This window comes from Phaethon lepturus, unplaced genomic scaffold (genome assembly GCF_000687285.1).
Source record: "Phaethon lepturus isolate BGI_N335 unplaced genomic scaffold, ASM68728v1 scaffold7278, whole genome shotgun sequence".
Classification (NCBI taxonomy): Eukaryota; Metazoa; Chordata; class Aves; order Phaethontiformes; family Phaethontidae; genus Phaethon; species Phaethon lepturus.
In genome coordinates this window covers 18808-42479 of record NW_010558183.1, presented here as the reverse complement: position 1 = coordinate 42479, position 23672 = coordinate 18808, and the positions used below count along the sequence as shown (strand labels likewise).

At 45.2% G+C, this 23672-nt stretch overlaps 1 protein-coding gene across 1 annotated transcript; it reads right to left on the bottom strand.

Moving 5' to 3' along the window:
- Nucleotides 1-780: 780 nt before the first annotated feature.
- CRTC1 (CREB regulated transcription coactivator 1) lies at nt 781-23554 on the bottom strand. Its single transcript, XM_010292968.1, has 14 exons — nt 23537-23554; nt 21944-21991; nt 18889-19026; nt 18029-18090; nt 16906-17000; nt 15192-15277; nt 14752-14795; nt 14234-14454; nt 11141-11277; nt 10318-10569; nt 7998-8099; nt 2751-2837; nt 1742-1841; nt 781-992 (listed from the first exon to the last, which is right to left on the bottom strand). The coding sequence occupies exons 1-14, from the start codon at nt 23552-23554 to the stop codon at nt 781-783; spliced, it is 1602 nt and encodes a 533-aa protein (XP_010291270.1).
- Between the last annotated feature and the right edge of the window lie 118 nt (nt 23555-23672).

Here is a 23672-nt window from a genome sequence, read left to right as displayed (position 1 = left end):
TTTTTTTTCTTTTTTTTTCTTTTTTTTTGTTACAAAAGAAGCTTCGAAAATAGTGTTTACAGTTGCCTTTTTCGACCAGCCGGCTCCAAAAGGCCCCTGGGCTGCCGGGCTGCTTTTCCGCCCCGCCAAGCGGGCGAGTTTGCTCAGGGCGACGAGAAGAGGCAGTGAGTGGGCGCAGGACGACAGTCGAGGAAACGAACCTGAAAAGCAAACGTGGCAGATCGAGAAAGAAGCAGCGTTTCACTCTACGAAGCAGCTGTCACAAAGCAGAGTCCAAACCGCCGCGGCCCCCCCAGGCAACGCAGAGATTTGCTTTCGAATCAGCGAGGGGGGGGAGAAGGGGCGCAGGCAGCGCTTCCCCCTCCCCGTCTCAAAGAGCAGCCGACGATCCGGTACGTTAGAAAATCTCTTTCCCCTCGGCTCGGAACCTTCCTCGCCTGCCCGAAAACAGCCCCTTTCTAGTGCAAAGGATAAACTGAGGACGTAACGCTGGAGCCTTGGCGGGGGCGGCGGGGGGCTCCGGAGAGGAAAAGGCTGACGGAGACTCCTACTCATTAATGGCAACGAGCGGATGAGGGGCGAAATACGGCGCGACGGGGAGCGGGGGTCTGCAGCGCTGCAAGCTTAGAACTTAGAACAAGCTTTACTCATTGTACACGCGCACGGGACGGAGCCGCGGCGCTCGGCAGCTCCTGTCCCGACACGACTGACCCACTGGACTCTCCAGTTGGGCTGGGCTCCAGGAACAAGCGTCGCTCCCACGCTCCCGGCGTCCACGCTTCACAGCCGGTCCATCCTGAACGTGTCCTCTGTGGCGGGGTCGGTGAGGACCATGTCTGGGTCATTCAGCATGTGCAGTCCATCCAGGGTTAAAGGGTCAATTTTGAGTTCATCCAGGGGGAACTGGGAATCCGTATCGAAGCTGACGTCTCCCACTCCTGCCAAAGAGCTGGTCAGTTCTTTTGATAAGCTGGGGGGAGATTCTCCTGTCACTGCAGGGAAGAGGAAGGGAAAAGCGTGGGTAGGACTTAGCAAATACATATTCTCCAGGCAGACGAGTCATAAAACAGCTTGCAAAAATTCTGGAATAATATACTGGACTAAGGCTGAAGTTCAGATAAGAAACATCTATCCTCATGTCACTACAGGTTTGTCAGAGCATCTCAAAACCGCCGTAACGGCCTGACGCAAAGCAAAACTCATATACGTATATTTGGGAGCCGCAAAGTGGTGTCACTTGAGTCTCTTTACTCTCCCTTAGGTTTAGGGCCAATAACCTTAATTTACGTGACTAATCAGCACGAGTCCTTGGCTGAAATATGGACTGAACGACAGTTTTCTCAGCGGCCTGTGCAGAAATTGTTTCCAAACGTCCAACCGTGACCAGATTCGCTACCATATGCGACACTAAAAAAATCCTTTGTCGGCAGAGGAAGGAGCTCGGCTTTCACCGCTTCTCCCTCGCCGCGACGCAGGGTCCGGCAAGCTCGAGAGGGAGGGGAAGTCTGTAAGAGAATTAGCGCTGCCATCGCGGTTCTACCCGTCGGCTGGGATTAGACGAGAGCCGCCAGGCTCCCCCGGGAATACGCCAGACCGGACACACGAACATTCACACAAGGTGAAAGAAAACCTTCGAAGGCAACAACGCCCTTGTTCCTTTCCACGCGTAGCGTCGCACAACGAAGAGAAACACCGACAGCGGGACGGCGGCACTCGGCGGTTAAGTCTGGGCTTTTCTTACCTGTAAGAATGATGTTGGGGATGTTTCCGTGGCTGGAGTAATTCAGCTGCTGCGAGTCCTGCAAGCTGCCGTGGCTGCCGGTGAGTCCCATCATGGCTGCCTGGGAGTAGTTAAGGGTGGAACAGGGGCTGTACAGGCTGTTGGAACTAATGGCGTTTTCTATCATATTAAACTGTTCGAGCTGAAGACCAAGGCACAAAGGAATTATTACTTCTGACCATCAGGAAATACAGCAAAACAACTTACAAAGCTCAAGTACGGGAAGTAATGTTGAAAGAGACAGGCAAACAAATTCATCTTTAGGTTTCGTCGATCAAAATATAGTCTATTTTCACTTAACTTTCCAGAATAGTTTACTGCCAAATTCAGAGCGCGGGGGAACGAGGAGAGGGTTGATGCAAAAATAAAATCGTTGCTTTTGGTATCGTAAAAACAGAAGAAAAGGTAGCTTTAAAACAAAGTAAAAAAAACCCCAGAATTCATGCTACTAACTCGGGTAGCTGCCCATCAGAGCAGATGAGCTCTCTCGTTTTTTCCTGCTACCAGCGCGCGTTTCTCAGCGCAACGAATCGACGCGCTGGCTGGCCACGAAGGCAGGCATGGGTCTGCTAGGTTTTGGTCCCACGCACGAGTTGCTTGCCAAATTCAGGAGTAAATACTGTTACCAAGTGAATCCTTCCCAAACGCAACTACAGCCAGAGATGTGGGGTTTATTAAACATTTATTTTCGTTATTTTTAATCCGATAAACTTGGCAGAATACCTTTAAAAGCGTCTGCTACAATGGCTAAGAGGGAGGAAGGGGAAGGAAGAGAGGGGGGAAAACAAACAAACAAACAAAAAACCCAGAAGAAAAGAAACCCCTGAGCATCGCAAACTCAAAATTCAACAGAAGTAAAACTGTATGGACAAAATGTGATCCCACGTAAAATAATCAGAAGTTGATCTATATTTATTTTAAGCTGAAAGCGGCCGAAATATAACTGAAAATCGGAGATGAATTTGCTCACCTGATGGGATAGGGCATTAGCCTGCCTAGCTGTCATCTGCTGATCATAATAGGAGTCACCAAATACACTCCCCAGAATGGAAGAATGCTGAAAACAAAACAGAGTCTTTATGGTGCAAAGATCTCACAGACAGACGTACCCATGGCGTGCGAGGGACTCCAGCCTTCCAACCGACTCTTCTCCAGGTTAGTTAGCGGTGCCCTGGGCGATTAACAACCGCTAACCACCGGCGAAGTGGTGAAACATTCAGCGTCGCCCTCCAGGACACAACCCCCTCCGCATCACGCTGCCTTTCGGCGCGCACAAAAACACAGTCGAACCAAACAAACCGCCTCACGGAGGACAGACGACACAGAAAACTTCTGATTCATGAGAACAGACGAGCGCGCCGGGTAACACGAGAAATAAGGATCGCTCCGCGACTTCCAGCTTTTTCGGTGACCTTTTTGTTTCGGTGAAAGACAAAGCCCACGGAGAATTAAAGCGCGCGTTAAAACGCGGCGCGACGCAAAGCCCATCACCAGTGCGCAGGCAGCGACCGGCTCGCCGTCTCTGCAACCTCCAGCCCGCGGGACGGCCAGCTTCGCCGAGAGAAGGACGTGCCAAAACAAAACTGACGTTTTAAGGTCGTTTTACTTTAGCTGCAGATCGGAAAAGTTAACGAGAAAGCCCGGTAAAGCGTGTTATCAGCAGCGTGAAGGCAAAAATCTCAGGAGGAATTCCTCAGCCTTGCTAATTTTACCGTCCCCTCTAGCACGACAAGCGTTTATCAGTTATTCTAAAGGTGACCAAGAATTTGAGGTTAATGTTTTAATACTATTCAGCACTGTCCCAAAGAATGGCCAGATATAAAAGAAATCCCAAACCACTTATTTAAAGCTGCCACAAATTCTGATACTCCAGAAAAAAGTCGAAATCGTCGAAAAAAACCCAGCTACTGACAAAGAGAGCGTCTACGAAAGACGATCTGCGTGGAGAGCTTGTATCAATCTTGGAAAAAAAAAAATTCAAGACCTTGCATGGCATTTTCCAGCGGGTTTATCTACATGTTGAGGGAGGAAGGCTACAAATTTTCTCCTTAAAAACCTAAGCAGCAGATGAAATTAAGCGAAAGCCTAGGAAACATCAGAAGAGTTGCACCAGCCACCATAGTTAAAAGCGCTGAACGCAGCCGAAGATCAAGATACTCAAAAAACCACGGGACTGACGTCCACAGCAGTGAATGGAAAAATGTCAGCAAACATCACGATTTAAACACTCTCCCTCCTACATCAGCAGGAGCACAGCTTATTTGCAGGTTGCATGCAAGGAAAAGAATGAAAGCCTTGTATTAAAAAAACCCCAAAACTAAATTGCCCACAAGCTCCCTCAGAAGGGACTACCAGGAAAGAAGCAACAACATATTCTTTTTAAAGCAAACAAAAACCTTCCCACCTTCAGCCAGAATCCTTGACTATCACATTATATGGATGCTTTTGGATAAATGTGGCCTCAAGGGAGGAATCTGCCGCCTGAGAACAAGGCTCCGTGGGGGAAGGCGGCTGAAAGTTCGGCACGTGCTCCAAAACTCCTTGCTGAGCAGCTCCTGCTCGATCCAAGCACCGCTCCGAGCGTCACCGCGAAGCACTCGCGCGCCGGCTGCCCGCGAGGGCGCGGGTACGGCTCAAACGCACGCGGAGGAGAGAGAAATCTGCTGCAGAAGAGTGCTGCTGGGTCACGTCACAACACCTGGGAACACCGACCTCGGGGACCTCCCGACCTCGGGGACCTCCCGATCTGAAGTACGATGCCGGCAGGCTCAGGGGAGGCAGGAGACAACCGCCTCCAAAGCCTTGTCAGAGAAGAACGTAACGGTGACTTCTCGGTAAGAAATGGTTTACCCGCAACGAAGCCAGCTCATCCTCAAGACTGATTAAATGGAGCCTGAGCCAGGAAAAGGGTTTTACAGACAAAAGTAAGATTCTGATTCGCTTTCCCAGGCGTCTGTGGTCCGTCACAGCAATGACCACAGAACAATAATGACATTTTGCAGCCTCACAGCCTACTCAATGCCCTCCTTAGAAGCAGGTAAAAATGGAAAATGGTCGTAATTGGAACCAGGCTTCCAGCTCATCAGCTGGTCCTCAAAAATACGGTGGCTGCTCTATCCCTTGCGAAAGACAGGGCTACGAGGAAGTTCTCAAACATCGCAAGCAAGAGCCACTTGCACCTGATCAGAGAAAAAGCAAAGCACTACTTAAATAAAAAAACCCCACACTTTTCTTTAAACCACTGATATCTTACTGGCTGCCCAGTCACACTTTGATGAGCTACTCAAAACTCCACGTTATTCAACCTGCTACAGGTGTTGCTTTCTTCTAAAAAAGACAAATGGAGTCAGAGAGTAGAGCTAACTCAAGCAAGCAGATCAGGATCAGCCAAGCTTAACTCTATTACACGAAAACCATTCCCCTCGCAAGTGCCAGGCGCAGCTTCAGAACTGGGTGATGTTCTATTAACAATTTCTAACGGAAAACTTGCGCCTCAGGACGTCACATACTCGACGTGAATCAAAGCCAGTCTGGCCCAGCACTAGAAATACAAGTGCTATTCGAGAGCTCCAAAGAGAATTGAGGTATTTTCTTCCTTTAACTTCCAACATTTCATTTTTACAGGAGCTTTTCAGAAGTAGAGCAAAAACTAAAATCTTTGCATTCCGCTAAGCGTTGTTCCCATCCTAAAAAGAAAAATAATAAACAGGAGACCAAAATCTATTTGTGCAAGGCTACGTTAGTAACGCCTAACAAAACGAACGAGCCCGTATTTACTCCTCAGCTCTGAAGGATACCGGTTATTACATCTGTAAGCACTGACACTCCCAAAGGAAATCAACTGGAAATGTCATTACTTCAACACTTCAGAGTCCTAGAATTAATTTATCGACAACTCTGTGAAAAACATCTTGCTAACGCCATCTCCTCCAGAAACACTAGATGAGGTCTGTTTTGTCAACAGTGCATCTTCTTGGGTTAATGATGTGGTGACTGCAAGAAGAAAAAAACAAACCCGAACCACAAAACCCCTGGCTTAAATTATTCATCTAAAATACATACCATATTATCCAGTATACAGCCATTCTACTAAAAAAAGCAGATTTCTATCTAATTGGAACAGTACGCCAGGTGTTAGAGGAGAAAAGCAAAGTAGTAATAAACAAGCCATCGTCAATGAAAAGCCATGCAAACACAAAGCTGAGGACTACAAGCAGAGCTTTTCAATTCATGTTTGAACAGGAAGACCTTCATATAACAACCACACATCTAAAACACAAGAGCAAATAGATTTGGAGATGGGGAAAGATGAGAAAGAACTTCTGGTGAATGAACCGTATGTGATAAAAATCAAACCGCAGATTGCTATTTTGAGAGCACGTCACTCATCATACTGATACTCTGCAGAACAATTTAACCTAAAATTAATCAGAGAAACAGGAGCAAGTGGAGGACGCCTACCCGGTCACACTTACTTTATTCCACGCTTGTCAGCCAGCGCCAGACTGTTCCACAATGGGCATGTTCCGCTGTTGGAACCAATCTGCTTTTCCTCTTGGCAGATTACTCTACAGTCTAATGGATCCTGCTATTCGGGAGCTGCCTCCATAATCACAACCAACCTAAGTTTTCCTTCTGAACTGGTTTTTTTCTTCCCCCATTGCTTCTCTCCACGCTTCATCTTTGCAACCGCCACCACAGATAGCTCGCTCGCCACTTCTAGCTTTTGGTTCACTGATGGAGGCAGGAAAGCTGTCTCGTTTTTAATTTAGCAAAAATAAAAGAACTGTGTGGGTATTTTTAAGAGGCCAATATTAAAGTAAGCAGTATTAATAAACCCTCTTTCGCGCAGAATGATGGTGTCCCACTTGAAAATAGCAAAACCTAAGCAAGAGTTTACAGGATAAAACAAGCCCAGCAGGAAAAATTATAGTCAAAATATTATGTGTGCTCCACTGGGGAGCGCTTGCTGCACTCCAGTACTTTGGACTGACCAGCGGCAACAATTCTGTGGACCAAAGCACGACGGAGTTATTGAGAAGTCAAGGGGGAAAGAAAATCAACGCAAAAATCAAAAATCGGCTGCGCTGCCCAAATGAGAGCTGGACCTGAGCATCTGCAGCAAGACTGGCAAGAGCTTTGCTCTACGTGACAGCCTGGAGGAGTCAGTTTGCTTGTTCTGAGCCACACACAGAACACAGAACTGGCAGAAGCAGGCAGAAGAGAGAGAAGTTAAGAAGCAGTTAAGCAAGGGTTAAGAAAATCCAGACAGTCCTGACACTGGATCTATGACTGAGCTTACCAGCGAGTGACCTGTCCCTGGCTAACGGCAAGGAGAGACGAAGCTTCTGCTTTGGAACCATGAATGGGCAGCACTTATTTAGATAGGATCCTCCTTACAGCCTTAAACGTTAAATGATGAAACAGAAAACGTATTTTCAGCTCTGCAAGAACTTCCTGCACCTCGTTTCTACAGGTGGGATTTAGGGAAAGGGCAGCCGTACGGAGCTATTTTAGCAGCATCGGGTTATCTCCGTACTGAAAATGCACTCACTCCCTTACAGTAGGGGCACCCCAAAAAGCTGCCTTGCTGCTGGCAGATAAAAATTCCCCTTCATAGATTACACACACACCAAGCTACGACTTGCGTATAGCACATGTGGATGTATGAGCGTGTACATACAGGAAGGAAAACCAGCTAGCGTGCACGGAAGCCTCTTTTCTGACCCATTACTTGCAAGCCACCAGATACAGCCGCTAATTTTAAGAGCGTTTTCTGGAGAAAAAAAAAAGGTTCCCATGTAAAAAAAAAAATAAAGGTCCTGCTGTAAATGCTTTTGGCCACACGAGGGATATTTAGTGCCGCAGGAGTTGCCCTGCTGCCGGAGGCACTGGAGTTTCCTGCCCTCCCGACTCGACCCGGCGGCTCCTACGCGATATTGCTCATTGAAAGGGCTCTACCCGGAGGTTCCGTCCACGGTACGCCCCAAAGAGATAACCGAGTTGAAATATCGTTCAAACAGTAGCTTTGATCAACAAAAAGGCAATTCACCAGCTATTGAAAAACTCTGGAACTGAATGAAACTGCAAACGAGATGAGACACCAGTAATGCATGAGGCACATACAATTACAGTGAGACAACTATGGGTCAGTAATGGAGACTCAGCTAAAAACAAACACAAGAAGCGAGGCCTGTGGAAGCACAGAGTCCCTTACTTGAGGGGAGCTGCCAGGAGAGAAGCCTTGATTGGAGACAGGAGAGGTGGGAGACTGGTTGGCTGGGGATCCAGCATTACTGCGGTACTGCTGGAGTGAAGCCTACAGAACAACACAGAATTAAAGACCATGGGATTGATGGAAGGTTGGCAAATTGTAAACTTCTGGTGTATACAGCTCGAGGACGCTGGGAGAAACCATCCTCTTCAGCAACTCTTGGCCGCGTACGGAGACACGGTTACTGTGAACAATGCCGCAAAAAGGAGAGTTACGGTATCAGCGTGGCACGGTCTCGGCTGACTGAACGGCTGCGAGCAGGGGCCGTGTACAAGCAAATGGGTTGAAGTATTTTCTCACTGTTCTCAGTTACGTTCAATTAAAAAAAAAAAATCTGGTCAGGCAACCATTTAGGGAAAAGAAGTATTGAAAGCTGGGAATAACTAAAAAAAAAAAAAAAAAGTAATTTATTCTTCAATTCAACTGCCATGCCCACACATTCTTAACCTGTGTTTACACTGCTCTGGAAATCCTCGCATGGCTCTGCCTCGTCTTAAACAGCCCGGGTGTGTTATCAAGATTGAAGTGCATAACCGTGCAGACTGAAATCCTTCTCAAAGCTGCATTTTACCCCGGGACACGGAACAGACACTGTCTGAGAATTCACACTACGTTTTGCAGGTTTACGTTAGTTATATTTACATTGTTCTCCGTCGTCCTGAGAACACATTTCCAAAGTTTTACCTTTTTTCAGTCGTGACAAACACTAGATGTGAACAAATTGATGATCTTAATGGCACTTAAATTGAATGGTGCGCTAATTAACATAAATAGTAAGTACAGCTCTTCTCATTAGACTCCCTTTAAAAATTAACAGATGATTGAGGAACACCTGCAATCCAGTAGTTCTACACAAAGGAGTAATTTAACCATATAGCTTTGCAGTGTGGGAGAACGCTGTACTACCAATGCTTTCTGACACCAAATCCTGTAAATCTCAAGAAAATAGGTCTTAACCCTTTTTGCTACGCATTGCTACTTACTTACTTAAGTGGACATCCAAGCTACAGCAAAATTAATTTCAAACCGCTTTACAAAAACCGCATAAAAGTTGTCAGTGAGACCGCAACACAGCTCAAATGCCTTTTTGATAAACTAGATTTAAATTTACGTTTGTTTATTCATCATTTCAGTTGCTTTAAAAGATAGACACAGCACCCTAAAAGTTAAGGTCATAAAGAAGTTTAGGATGAGGAAAGCAACACGGAAAGCAAAGAATGAAAATCAGAATCATCTGTACTGGTAGCTACACGAGTATTAGCATCAAAACACGGGGACACAGTTTGAGTGGGTGGGTATCCTTTCCACTGCTGGATTTGTCCTTCCTCTTCCCCTTCCAATCCTAAAAGGGAAGCAGCTTCTTTCAAGAAGGACTTACCAGCACGAACTGTTAAAAATTTCACCCACAAATGAAATCCAGGATCAAGTGCTGGATCAACAGAGAATGATTTCTTCCCATTCTCAAAGCAATTACCGTCACTACGACACTGCCGGGAGGACACAACGGGTGGGACAACGGAGATCCTACACAGCAGGGCAGCACGAGCGGAGGACGAGCTGTGAAATTCTTCCCTGGCTAGCCTGTAACCCTGACCTTGCTCTGCGTTTTGCATTTTCATGTGCGGAGACAAACAGAACATTTCATGACAGACCGTGGTAAAACAAGGAAAGAAATCTGTCCACAAATCATCGCTGTAGGTAAGTATACACTCCATTTCTCCCGGGGACCTGAAAGCGGCCACAAATCCCATTTTTGAAGATAATAATATATGCCCTAGTATTCCTTAAAATGAACGGGTTCTAAACACAGGAATTGTCGAAAGTACCTTCTGGAAAATGCTTGTTAGGAGGTTTCTTTATCAAATTTCTGTTAACTGCTCCAGTCTGCAGCACACTTTGTGACTTACAATGTGTTGGCGGTGCATTACATTTAACAGCCTGAAAGCCTATCAATGCACTGCAATGACAGCAGCAAGGCATGAAATAAATGCTGATATATTTAAGCTGGTCTAACCAAACAGAGGAGTCGCAAAGGACACCATTTTATGGCAATACGGCCACCCTAAGCGCACATTAAAACCTAATTTTCCTCTAGAAAACATTTAAATGTGGATTCAATCGAAACCATTCTAAACCTAATTAAGGCTCTGCCTAAAAGTGTACTTTTTACAAGGGCTGTCCAGCTTGAACTCCGAGGCTACGCTGCACGCTACCGGGTTTTCCGAACGCGGGCTCTGACATTTAGAGCTGCGCCCAAGCTTACCGAGTTGATGTCTATGCCCATTGACGGCTGGGTCTGGCTACCCGGAGGTGACTGCGGGATGGTAGAAGGTACCGTGACGGAGAGCGGGGGGAGCTGTGTTCCTCGCTGTAAACCAGAGGTCTGCATTAAAGGAGTATTCTGAGGCAGGGTACTTGCCACCTGGGTTTGCTGCTGTTGCTGGGAGGTTGTCCGGGTGAAAAATGGATATGGGGGAAGCTGCTGCTCCAGAGACAATGCATCCATAGCCACGGCCTTAAAAAGAAGAATCAAAATCATCCACGCTGGCAGGTAATTCCCCTTCATTTTCACGCGCGTCGAGCTTGACGCTAAGAGAACTGTACTAAGTCAATCTCATCTCGCGTTTAAAAAACGCTACCTAACGGTTCAGAACCAGTCAAGAGCATGTTTCAGGAGACTTCGTATCACCTCCAGCGTACAATAAACAAATACTCTAAAAGCCCGGTTGAAGGTCAGAAATGGATAATGTCACAGAGTCACACTTACGAAATCAATTTAAAAAGCTAATTGAGCTTTTCTCAGGAATTATAGAAATGTCTTTCAAACTTCGCAACTAACTTTGGGACAATACCGTTACAGAAAAGTGTCCTAATAGATGTTTTTTACCACGGCTCTAGAAAAGCAAAGGTAAAATCTGTGTCCTCTACAAACCTCTCCCTTTTTAAGGCTCTGAATTAACGGACACATTTAAAGAAGAAAATTAGAGAACAAGAGAGACGAAGTTACAGCCAGCTTCTCCCTAGGTAGAGCAGAACAATTCATCTGTGATCAAAAAAATGTAGTAATTCTCCAAGTAAGCTCCTACCTGAGTAATTGGTGACAAAGGGGAAAGCGTAGGAGACATTTGCTGCGACTGCGGTCGCCTGGAGTCCGCGCTCAACGAGAGAGGGCTGACGGCCGGCTGACGGTGCTGCTGCGAAGGGGCTGGCGGCGGCGTCATTCCTGCCAGGAAGGAGCAAACCCGCTTAAACGGGAACAGAGCAACGGTTTATCCATACTGGTATGGAGGCGACTACCTAAACCACGGAAAAAGGATGGCCCAAGCGGACATCCACTTAATGCAAAGTGCTGAACGCGCCTCGGCCAATCGGGCTGCAACTCGTGCGCTAATTTGCAATTAATCGTCGGGCTGAAGAGCATCAGGAAGAGAGGAAGATCCCTGTGGTTTATCCTGGACCAAAACCAGGTTGCTCAGGTTCACGCGCAGATACCGACTTGAAAGCGGAACAGGCGGAGCCCCTTCAGCGGTTTGCAGAACCCGCAGGTCTCGTTCTCGCACGCCTGCCGGGCTGCAGGCGCGGAAGCAGGGCAAGCGCGTTCTGCTCTATTCGCACGGGCTCGGGCTTCAGGGAGAAGGGAACAGATCATAGAACCAGACCGATCAGCGGGCACTTGAGCTATTATAAAAGCAAACGCCTATTTAATGGAAAACGCAGAAGAAGAGCTGGGGGCACAGGAAACGCTCCATTTTTCATGGCACACGGGAAGGCAGGAAACATTTTGCGCCCCAAAGAGCCACCACCCAGCAGAGGGTAGGGAGAAACAACTCAAGCACTGATTTTTGTTCCAATTCAAGACAAAAATCTGGACGTTTTGAGACCTCCCTTATTTTCTGCCTCACCCTAGAGGCACCCTGGAAAAGTGATTTCAGGACAAGCTAGCCAGTGAGCTGTTCGTCTCGAGCCGCCAGAAAGGAGGAATTCACGAGAGCCTGCGAGCTCCGAGGCACTTGGCAAACGCTCGCGGCTTGCAGGCAGGCTGCCAGGGAGCCAGGAAGTCCGGGCTGCCAAGGAGCCAGAAGGCAAACGGGCTCGAACGGCGCGGATTCGGACTGCCTGGCTTCCCCTGCCACGTTTTCAAAACCGACCCCGTCTCACGGAACGCGTCAGCAAACCGACAAACCGAACCGCACGGACGTGGAGCCGTAAACCGCTGGTAGTTCTTTGTAACCCGGCAGGTGTTTGCTTCCCCACCTTTTCCTGGGGCTGCCGAGGACGTGCCTTTGCTCCTGCAAAAGGCTGAAGGGCATTTATGTTTTCTGCTAGAGCTCGAGGCTGAAGAGAGGCAAGGAAGGCTCAGGGGGGAAAAAAAATCAGTGAAAAAAAGCACCAAACACTGACTATGCCAACGGTTAAACTACGGGATAGTCTTCAGAGAGAAGCAGGAAAATCATCCATGAGTACATCTTTTTAATTTACGTCTTTGATAGATAAGGAAGTGTTTTCAAAGCAATTATACACTTACCGGTTTGGTGTTATACCGTTTCCTTTCCTAATTATGGGGACAGCAAAAAATTCAGCGACTCGAGTCGTAAGTAGTTTGCAAGTAGTTTGTTTCTTTTTATACGCACAGTAGTGCTGCCGGCACAACCCGCCACGCTCTGCTCGAGCGACAGCCCATCCCTGAAACTCTGCACAGGCTCTTTTCCCACCGGAAAACTCGCCGAAGGATGCAGAAAGCTGCTGACCTCCTCTCTACCTACTGCTCAGTCATAACATGACGTTAACCTGGTTAGAATGATTTCCTTCTCCCAATATAGGGGAGGGTTTTTAGGTGGATAAGGGAATCCTGCCTTAACACGGAAAATATACTTGTATTTTTGGACACAGCGCCATATTTCTCTTCTAGGAATCGACCGACTGCAACCGTCAGTGACAATAAAAAAATGCGACCCTCTTCACAACTACTCGAGTGTGACCCAGTGAAATTATTTTAAAAATAACTCTCACCAGTTTAGGGTATTTGCCTATAAAGCTAAATTTAACCCTGGAATGATCAGGCGATCGGTATATTATGAATTGCCAGCATGGCAAGCGATGTTTGTTCATGGTGTTTGTTGTTTGGGGTTTTTTTAAATAAAATTGTCAGTATTACCAAAGTCCAAAACCCCAACAAACACAACTCAGACTTACCACGCTGAACAGCTCAAACGGCAACGGCACTCAAGAAGAACTTGCAAACAACACGACACCGCTAGGAAGGCAACAATTTCAACGCAAAGGAGCATAGTGAGAGCTGTGAGAAATTAAGGTGTGCACTTGGTATTATTTCCCAAAGCCCGGTTATATTACGTAGCCTAAATATTCAGGATATTTTCAAGCCTTAAGCAATCAAGCTTACAAAGATTAGCACACCTTGTAAAGGCTCCACGTTATTCCTGATTGCTCAAAAGAGAAAATTTGCTTCAGATGAAGCAAGCAATGTTCTCTCTCCAAAAGCGTCCTCACACTGAAGGAAACAAACATTCTAAAGGAATGAAAACAAAAGGCCTGCTTAAGGTACTACCGTAACACAAGTGCTGTTGGGGTTAAGTGCAATGTATTACAAGGGAGACATGCTTTGGATGCTAAGTCTCTCCTGTAGTCTGAGAAAAGAAAAAGGAAAAGGAAAAAAGAGAAAAAGGAAAAAAGAGAAAGAGAAGGAGAAGGAGAAGGAGAAGGAGAAGGAGAAGGAGAAGGAGAAGGAGAAGGAGAAGGAGAAGGAGAAGGAGAAGGAGAAGAGGAAAAGAGAAGAGGAAAAGAGAAGAGGAAAAGAGAAGAGGAAAAGAGAAGAGGAAAAGAGAAGAGGAAAAGAGAAGAGGAGAAGAGAGAAGAGGAGAGAAGAGGAGAGAACTAAAACTAAAACTAAAAATAAAAATAAAAACAAACGCAGATTTGGGCACCAGGAACATGAGGAAAATGAAAGACAGTTTGTAAGTCACATAACTAAACACAGCTTTCTCACTTTTTCGTACAGAAGTGGCTTGATAAAACTTGTTTATAAAGAAATGCCAATCAACAGCGGAGCGCTATTACTCTCAGACAATACAGTAATATTCAGCAGTGCAACTTCCAGAATTTAAGACAAGCGACATATTACGGAGACGACGTGTACAAACGTCTCAGAGTTACGACCTTACCCTGACTGGCGGTGCTGATGCCCAAGTGAGTCAGATTGGCGGCAAGATTTCCAGTACTATTGGAGCTACTCAGGGCTGGGAATGTGGATTCCTCAGGATCTAATGGTGTTGGGAGAGGGGAAGGGAAATGGATGTTTGTCAGGTCTGGCAGGGAGCCACCCGTGTTATGCGCAGCAGGGATCAGCGTTGTAGTGTTTTCCTGGTCAGCTGACGGAAAGATGCTGAATAAGGGGGAAAAAAAAAAAAAAGACACACCTCAACTTAAATTTCAGCCTGGACCGATCTTTATAAAACCTTTTTAAAAAAGGAAGGTGCTGTATACAGAACTATATCTCATATTTCTGATAAACCAGAGATTAACAGCCAGTGGGTCACTCATAGAGGTTCTGGCTTGGCTTCTATTGCAGTTATACTTCTAAGGACTTTTCTGAAAACTCAAAAGCAAGAGGACATTCAATATATAACATTCATTCGTCAAGATCTCAATGCTCTTTTAAAAGAAATTGCTCAAAACTTACTTGATTCCTGGAACTTCACATGATTTAGGTCTTGATGACCCAGTCTAAAATAGAAGGAAGGCATTTTTAAAGGCAAAGATACTGCTAGAGATTAATGCTTAGGATATATTTCAATTAGTAAGTTTTATTTAATTTAATACGTTTCTATTCTTCTACACAAGAGCTCTGTGAAGCTCTTAGAGAGATTTGTTAGCTTTGTTGCTTTATTGGCCCGAAAAGGCTCAAATTTAAAGAGTTTCTCCTGATATAATCAAACGTGCAGGCACGCAATCCTATAAAGTGCCTTTCTGACCTAACGTTTAGTGATTTGTTGCTAAATATAGCATTTCATCTCCAATCTCTGCAAGTAGTTTGTTTTGGTTGACAATATTTAGAGCATTACTTTACCTAAATATGCTTAGAAAATAAAATCCCTACACTTTGAAATGTGAAATTCCTACCTTTTTAGTGTCCCATCCTTGCTTAGAGAGGGTTTTGTCTGCCTCAGAGGTGGCTTCCTCCATTCCAGGGACAGTCAGCAATAACACTAAAAAATGAGAACAAAAGGAACCATATTGTAATATTAAGCTTCTCTGTAAGAAATTTTCCGGTTGGAAGTTTAACCATTTGAAAACTCTTAAGTAACCTATTATCAACGGATATGAAACAGTGGCACCCTACTGTTACAAGATGAAAATTTTTAAGAAAATGAACACCAGAAGAGACTAAAATTGTATTTAATTAGCAAGGAGACATTATCAGCTTAAAAAAACCCAAACGAACAATAGTTTAAAAAATTTTGGCCTCCCATTTAGTCTGCTTCGATCTAGAAGGAAGAGTGTACCTCGAGACCTAGAGTTTCCCACCTTTTGCGTTTTGCGCAAGCGGTGTGTATACCTGTTACATCGAACCGGTGGGTAACGGGACGATTCCAGGGGAGAAAAATCTGGACCGTCTCCCCTGGGATAGAGAAACGCTCTATAGCTGTTACTTCTCCGCCTTCCAAGCCCCTTTGTTTATTCAAAGCACTCAACTGTTTCATCATGCTAACAGCAAGGTGACAAAGGAACATCAAAAGCAAGCCCAGAGAGATGTAGCAACAGAAACCTTCCACGCTGATGCTTATAAATCCGTATTTATGCAACACTCCTTATCATTATTTGATGTTTTACAGCTGTAGAAGTATAGGGAAGAGCTGCAGTAGAGCGCAAAAGCATCCGAGCGTTGCGCGTTCACCTATCTCTGGGTGGTTGTTTAAGGATTACGTTTCTCTACACAGGTTGAAGAGCTTTTAATGCATTTCTTGAACCGACAGCAGGATCAAGGGCCAGCAGAGGGCACCAGAATTGTTAGTGCCGGAGGGCTGTGCTGCTCCAGTTTGTAATTAGAAATGTTATCAGAGAATATTGTTTGTAAGCATTGCCCCTGAGGGTACGTTCACTGGTGATCTCAATCCCATAAATAAAAATTAGATGAAGTCTTGCTACTTTACAAAATTCTATCACTGACCATGAAATGCCTCTAATCTGCACTTGTCTAGAAGTTACTACAAACTGCAAACCTCTAGTACCGCTGAGAGCAGTCTAACCACGAGTCCCACAAGCCCAGATTACTACTCCCCATCGGGCAAGGTCTTAGAATCACAGAATATGGGGTTTAGAAAAATGTTCTATCTTAGCTTCGTAAAAATCTTTTCTGGATTTTAGTACCCAGAAGAGTAAACGTGGTCCTTTGTTCCAATTCCCGTGCAACTAAATCTAGACGAAGTGTTATGCATACGTGTCTACAACTACCTGAAAGGGGGCTGTGGTGAGGTGGGTGTTGGTCTCTTCTCCCAACTAACTGGTGATAGGACACGAGGAAATGTTGTGCCAGGGGAGGTTTAGATTGGATATTAGGAAAAATTTCTTCCCCGAGAGGGTGGTCAGGCATTGGCACAGGCTGCCCAGGGAGGTGGTGGAGTCACCATCACTGGAAGTGTTCAAAAAACATGTGGATGTGGCACTTCAGGACATGGTTTAGGGGACACAGATTAATGGTTGGACTTGATGATCTTGAAGGTCCTTTCCAACCTTAGTGGTTCTGTGAAGCAGCTGGACACCAACACACGTGCATATAATCTGAAGTACAATGCTTTGAACGTTACAAATATTGTTACTGGTTTTCTCTGTTTACCTCTTTTCTGCTGCATGTCCTGTGACCCTCCTGAAAAGGATTCTTGTTGAGCTGGAGTCATAGTACTCTGGTGCAAGGCAGAATCGGAATTTGTCCTGAAAAAGGCAAAAAAAATATTTTTTTATTGTCAGTTTCTCTAAATAAAAGAATGCTTAATCTCAGATAAATGTAACCAACTCAGTAAAACCTGAATACTCTGCATTAAAAAACCAAAACCTATATACGGCGTATACCAGGCACAATTACCTTGTGAAACAATCAATTTGCAGAACAAATTTGAAGAGCAACTGTTTCAATAATGGGACTGAGAGGAATACAGGATAAACTGGTTGCCGTAGTTAGAAAATAAATTTGATACGCTTTGTTAAGATTATGCACGATCAAATAATGCAATTTTTAAGTGGAAAGCTGCTTATACATACTTTGGTTATACTAGTCTTTGAAAAGAAAGAGGTGGTGGGGTCGCCATCTCTGGAAGTGTTTAAAAAACGTGTGGATGTGGCGCTTCAGGACATGGTTTAGGGGACACGGTGGCGCTGGATTAATGGTTGGACTTGATCTTGAAGGTCCTTTCCAACCTTAGTGATTCTGTGATCCCTGTTCCATAGGGAGGGAAAACGCCTGGTTCAGGATGCAAGTATGTTGTGGAACCTCCACGGTCAACACATCCCTCACGATGAACCGTCCTTCGCTTGCGCGTGCGGGCCACCACCGAGGCAACTCGGCACCTCCAAGGTCAGGAGCACGAGGGGTAGGAACAGGCAACTCGGCGCTCCTTTCCGCTCGAACGCTTGCGAGGGCAGACTAGCCCAGCTTCTGCGCAGCGAGAAATATCCCAGTCTCTTACAACTCAACAGTTTTGGGGTATGCCTGGCAAGATTTACCCTTAAATAGATCACGTCAGCTGGCACACTTTAAGTTTAAAAGCAAGTGATGTAAAAGAATCGGCGTAAGGGAAGAAAATTTAAAAAAAATCAATTTCTAAACTCAGGAAATCACGGCAATTCAGATGACCAGCTGCTGTGGGAACAACAAAGGCCCCTGTTGCAGGTAGTATGAAATGCCTGTAGGATCAGAGAACGCAGCCCAAATACTCACACACACGTACGACTGCGCTACTAACCTTCTCCAGCTCGTGTCTGATGGAGGGGACAGATACACAGTGCCATACGGACAGCTGTCCACGTGATTCCATCCGTTAAGGGGAAGAACACCGCTTTCTCACGTAAGTAGCAGGCCTATTCGAAATCTTTTCCTAAGGAATAATTCCAATTACCCCGTCAGAACCACTAAGCCCCCACGAGAAAGGCAAGCAGGCGCCCTATGGGGAACATACTGACTTTAAAGGGACACTCAAAACAAGATATTATCTGGATTGCTGTAATGTTTGAGCAACAGGACAACCATCCTCCTTGTCCCGAAGCACCTCACCCTTCCCTGAGAAGCCATCATCTCCCCACTCTCCCACTCACCCAGCCCCTTTAGCCCCATCAAGCCAGCCTGACGGCAGCACGCTTTAAGCCAGTCAGAAATAATAAGCTAATTCATTTTCACAAACGGCAAGAAGAAATAGTGCCTGGCAAATGCTAAACCGATGAATCAACTTGTAATAAAACGCACAATGAACTGCAAAGGATTATTCTGGTTTGGATTTACTCAGTTCTGAAGGGAAACTCAGTTTCACCAAGACTGCCTTGCCTTTTTTTCCAGCAAAGCATCTCAATCCCTCTCAGCTTCCTGTGTATCATTATCCCCACTGAGAGCTGAGGAAACAGAGAAAGGTGAATGCTTACTTGACAGAATAGTAGGTATTTATAGACTAGATCACAGTTCAGGAAAAGCAGATGACATTCACCGCACAGAGACGGGAAGCAACTCTGCTGCCAGGTGAGGAGGGGAGGAAATAGGGAACTGTAAAAGCTGAAAACCGTGTTATTGCTGCAACGGTAGGTGTTCGCTGCCAGCCCGTGAACCAAAGGATATTTGCCTTCCGTGTTTATCCACAGAGAGAGGGCGTCGATGCGGGGAGCCGAGACGGTTTCTGTCACGATACACTCTGTCCACCAGACCGTGATGCCGAGTCGTTCTGCTTGTGTCCAATCCCGACGACTGAAACGGAGTCTGAGAGAGACACGTGAAGTTATACGCGGGAAGATACGTGCGGGAGCCGTCTGCCCGGAACCTACTCGTGTTGTATGCAAGGCTGCGTTATTCTAAGGCATAAAACTCAAACCAAGATACGGACAAGCGTAATCACGTACGTTTTTCCTCCAACAACACTTTCACTCTAGCCATGGAAAGCAATTACCACGGCTATCTCTGCCAGACAGAGACGAGAGACACGCGGAGGCAGACCATGCTAGACCTGCCCTCTCACACGCTGCTCCCCAACCTCTGTGTCTCTAAAATACCGTGAGCGAGCGTGGCAGGGAGCCTACTGGCAGCTGCTGTTGACATTCCCTCGGTGTAGCATGCAGCATGCATCCAGAAGGAACATGCTGACAACCAGAGCTTAAACTACAAGGGCAGGAGATGCAGGAAGAAGATGCACAGTGAGCCTGACATTCCCCGGAACACACCACGTTCTCTCAAAACTTCCTTTCACCCCTCCTTTCAGCATAATTATTTTAAGGGGACACTGATAGAATTAAAAGAAAAAGAAAAGCAGTTTCCTTCCTCCTCTGTCTAGAAAAAGTTACAGCATCCAATATTTTTAAAGTGATTTTCATTTCATCCAGGTTGCGCAGTGAACCTAGGTGGGTCGATTCCGCTTTGCATCTTATAGGCACCGAGATCTTGAGAGCATTTACTTGTCAGCAGCTGATTTCAGAGAAGAGGATGGCAGAGAAAAGACGGGGAAGATAAATTCCCAGGCTAAACTGGAAAACTGCTCCCACATTTTCACAACGGCCCTTCCGGGTGTATACCTGCGGGGGGGGAAAAGGAAGTACCGAATGGTCAACCTCTACTCATACTTCAACAGCAATATATGGGTCTCGGGGGGAAAAAAAAGTTACACAGTCTTCCACTCCTTGCCAATGTGAACAGCTTTGCCGAGTCCCTCAACACCATCTGTTTGGAAATCCAAAATTTCCTCCTCCATTCAGGTGCAGCACGTGGCAAATGCACTGTCCTGTCTGCCAAGCCATGAAACCATCTGGCTTTCACATTAATCTTTTTTTTTTTTTTTCCTCCTCTCTTTTTAAAGTGTCCAGCTTTGGTTGTTTAAATTATTATTTCTAAAATGTTTTACATTTATTTTTAAACGTTTTGTTTGTAATAACTTTTTAAAGAGTCTTTCTCCTATTTCAAACTCTTCTATTTGGCAAATATTAGTCGCCTCTCCCTCTACGCACACACAACCTGCGTTAATATGAAGGGATGCAAAGTGGCCATGGTGTTTATTTTCTCGTTTCAGGGCCAACACTTTACACGCAGCAGAATATTGCTTAAGTCAACACGGGATTAGCAGGAGAGCACAGTGACTTTTTACTGTACTCTCAGCCATTAAGCTCATCGTGTTTTGCTTCAGCTCCCTAGCAAGTATGACTTTCTTGCATGAAGACTTAGAAATCTCAAGTCATAGCATCTCAATTTTAAGTAATTTAAATTAAAACATGTTAGTTTAATCTCTGCTGCAAACACTAAGCAATCTAGTTCTACCTAACCAGCACCGCACACAACTGGGAACATTCCTAATTCCAAAAGAACAATAAAAGGTCTCAAACTCTTCCTTGTACTGTTGTTACAGGAATTCTACCCCAAAAGGCAGCAAAATTTGCAAATACATGTGTGCTTGGAAGGTCAACAGGAAAAGCAGTTTCCTGTGCCAATGGTCTCAACCACAATGTTACTAAAAGAGGAGAAGCCAGTTCGAAGCATACAGAACGCAGACCTCACCTGAATTTAAAAGGAAGCCAATGCATGTGAGTATACAGACAAAAAGTTGAACACAAAAATAGTTATTTCTTAAGTTTTCCCTTTTTTTGTCACAATTTCCATACGAAAACATAACAAAACTCTAATTTGAGCGCAACAGTGGCACAAATAAACACGGAACATGCCCTGTAACAGGGCTACAATTTACAGAGCGAGGAATTTTTGGGCAATGCTGTTCTCTGGCTTTCCAGGAACAAGGAAATTCCCAAGTGAATCCCTAACTTGCTTAGGGAAATCAGAAAAGATGCCAAACACTTGAGAAAACGGGTAGCACCTCCAACAGGTCGGGTTTCTTTCCGCAACCATCCCAAGAAAGTTACTGTGGACCCACCTCCAGGCGACGCACCTTCATTAAAATTCCCATCCCTGCAGGGCACGCGATAGCTAACTACAGTAAGCAACTGCGATTAAAAAAAATTAACAGATCTGAGCATCGCTTTGATTTGGAAAATGAAGAACTAGAACTGTTTCACTTCCTTGAAAAACATTCAAGGATTTGAAATCAGAACCAAAACTCCACAAAACATTAAAAAAAAAAAAAAAAGGCTGAATACAGACAGGAAGGAAAAAGCTCAGTGCTCTGAAGCAACAGTGTCCCTTTAAGATTTATCAAGACGTTGACTTAAGAAATAAGAACGAGCAAGGTGGACGAGGGGGAAAGAGAGGAGCGGTACCTGCTGACAGTTTACGTTTCGGTGGCTCCTGGTGACAAGCAGCGTTGGGGTAATCATTCTGCCTTTCCCGAGGGAGTTTAACATGCAGGCTAAGTGCACATGCTCAGAGACCGCTTAAATCACAGGCCAAGACAGTGCCAAAGAAACCACCGTCTGCATCAAACGAATCCCCCGTAAATCATACGTAATCACAGGACAGACCACAGCAAGTCCAGGGCGTCTGTACAGGAATTATACAAACTGGGATGCATAGCAAAACCTGTATTTATGTGACAGACCGTAACTCCGTCGGAGCTGGGACGGTGAATCAAATAAATACTGTGCATACCAGAAAAAGTGTAACGTGTGCTAAAATACGTATCTACCTGGGCAAACAGCACACCAGTCCTAAATACGTATTTGCACAAACCTAAATACTTGTTTACCAAAGAGACAGGAACTGCTCCAAAGGCTTCTGCCAGAGCTCCGTTGTGCTGTAAATGCAAAGAACCAAGATTCTCAGACACCAACGCTCTCACCGGGCAGGCTTCGCCCCGATCGGCACATCGTGCAAGTATCTTTTGGCAATTTCATCGTATGGTAGCTTCAAATCGAAAAACCTGGAAAGCATTCATCACCGATACAAACACATGGGTTTATTTTGTTGCTTGTCGCCGTTATGTGTAACAGCGTCAGCTTTGGACTTTTGCGCATGTGAAAAAATATATAAAAACCTGGAGTTTAAGGACAATTTGTTTCCGTATCCTCCTCATTCATAAATTTTTTAATACTCGCTTTCAAGCACTCTGTGACTTTCAGGACTAAAAGAGTCTTTGTAATAACCGACAGTAACGGCTGTCAAGCACAAAAATACTGAAATACTATTGCTTAAAAAGAACAGTTAACTATGAACCTCCTTAACACGAATCTTGAAGAGACCAGACGCTTGTGCAGTAACACTAAGGACTTCTTAACATTACAGACCTCTGCACTGTATTCCCTAAAGGCAGCCAGATTAAAATAGACGTTTGCTTCTCCGCTCGCACAAGATCCAAGCTTTTAACCTCCACAGGATTTCAAAACGCATAGTTGGAGGACATCATCAATAGTTTCTCTGTATTTATTAAGCCAGCCTTCATCAGAAAACCGCAGACTGCAAAATTTAATTCTTACCACATCCTTGTGAGAGAAAATGTAAATGTTACTACTCAAAAAAAGGAAATCTAATGCAGAAATTTTGTATTTTCAGCACCCGAAATCAACTAACTATAGAAATCAGGAGTCCCAAACGTATCCACCACCTAATCCTACTCCCTGTACAACATCTTCTGTCCAAACAGGCTCACTAACAGCAAAACACTCACACAAAACACCGAATTTCTGTTTATACTGCATTACCTCTGGAGTCACAACAGCAGGGGGAAAAAAGCGCCAGTACATCCCTACATTTATTTTTCAGCTGGCCCAAAGAAAAGCGACTATTGTGATACCATTTTGTGCCTGATTCCCCCTTCTCCTTTCCTAAAACCCGTACATTACTCCCAAGGAACACACACGGCCACAGGGCACCTTCTTCCACACCCCCATCTCCCAGTGCTTTCCACAGCCCCTTGCATTATTTGCTTCTACTTTTGTTCTGAGTCTACAGTATCTTCGCAGGAGATTTCTTTATGAACTTGGTACTGAATTAATAATTAAAAAAACAAAAAACAAAAAACAGACCCCACCACCACGAATATTCATTCACTGACAAAGAAATTGCATTGCCTCTGCCTATTCTTGACACAAAAGCATCGTGACCAGGGACAGGAGAACTAATATCTAATACTATATCCATGCAATACAAAAATATCCACACATCCCATACACAGCTATACTCCATTCCAAAAGAGCAAAAAAATTTAAAACAGCATGATATGCCGAGGCCACGGTGCTACGTTCTGAACCAGCAGCTAGTTCACGGTCTCCCGTGAGGAAAAAAATAGCATCCAGGCACAGCGTTAGTCAACACAAAGAACCACACACCCTATTAAACTCACCTGGAAGGGCAGATCCATGGCACTGTTTCCAATCTGATTCACATTTGGCAGTGACCCACCGTAGTACTGGCCACGACTCTGTCCCAGCTGCAAATATTGGGTTTTCTGCAGCTGTAACTACAAGAAAAGGAGGAAG

Bases quoted from the DNA above. Each gene is read 5' to 3' on its own strand.
- CRTC1 (XM_010292968.1), bottom strand. The intron at 11,278-14,233 runs GTAAGGTCGTAA...CCTTCCTGGCAG, and splicing joins CATCAGCACCGCCAGTCAGG to GAATGACGCCGCCGCCAGCC. The intron at 8,100-10,317 runs GTAAGCTTGGGC...GTTGTTCTGTAG, and splicing joins TGGGCATAGACATCAACTCG to GCTTCACTCCAGCAGTACCG.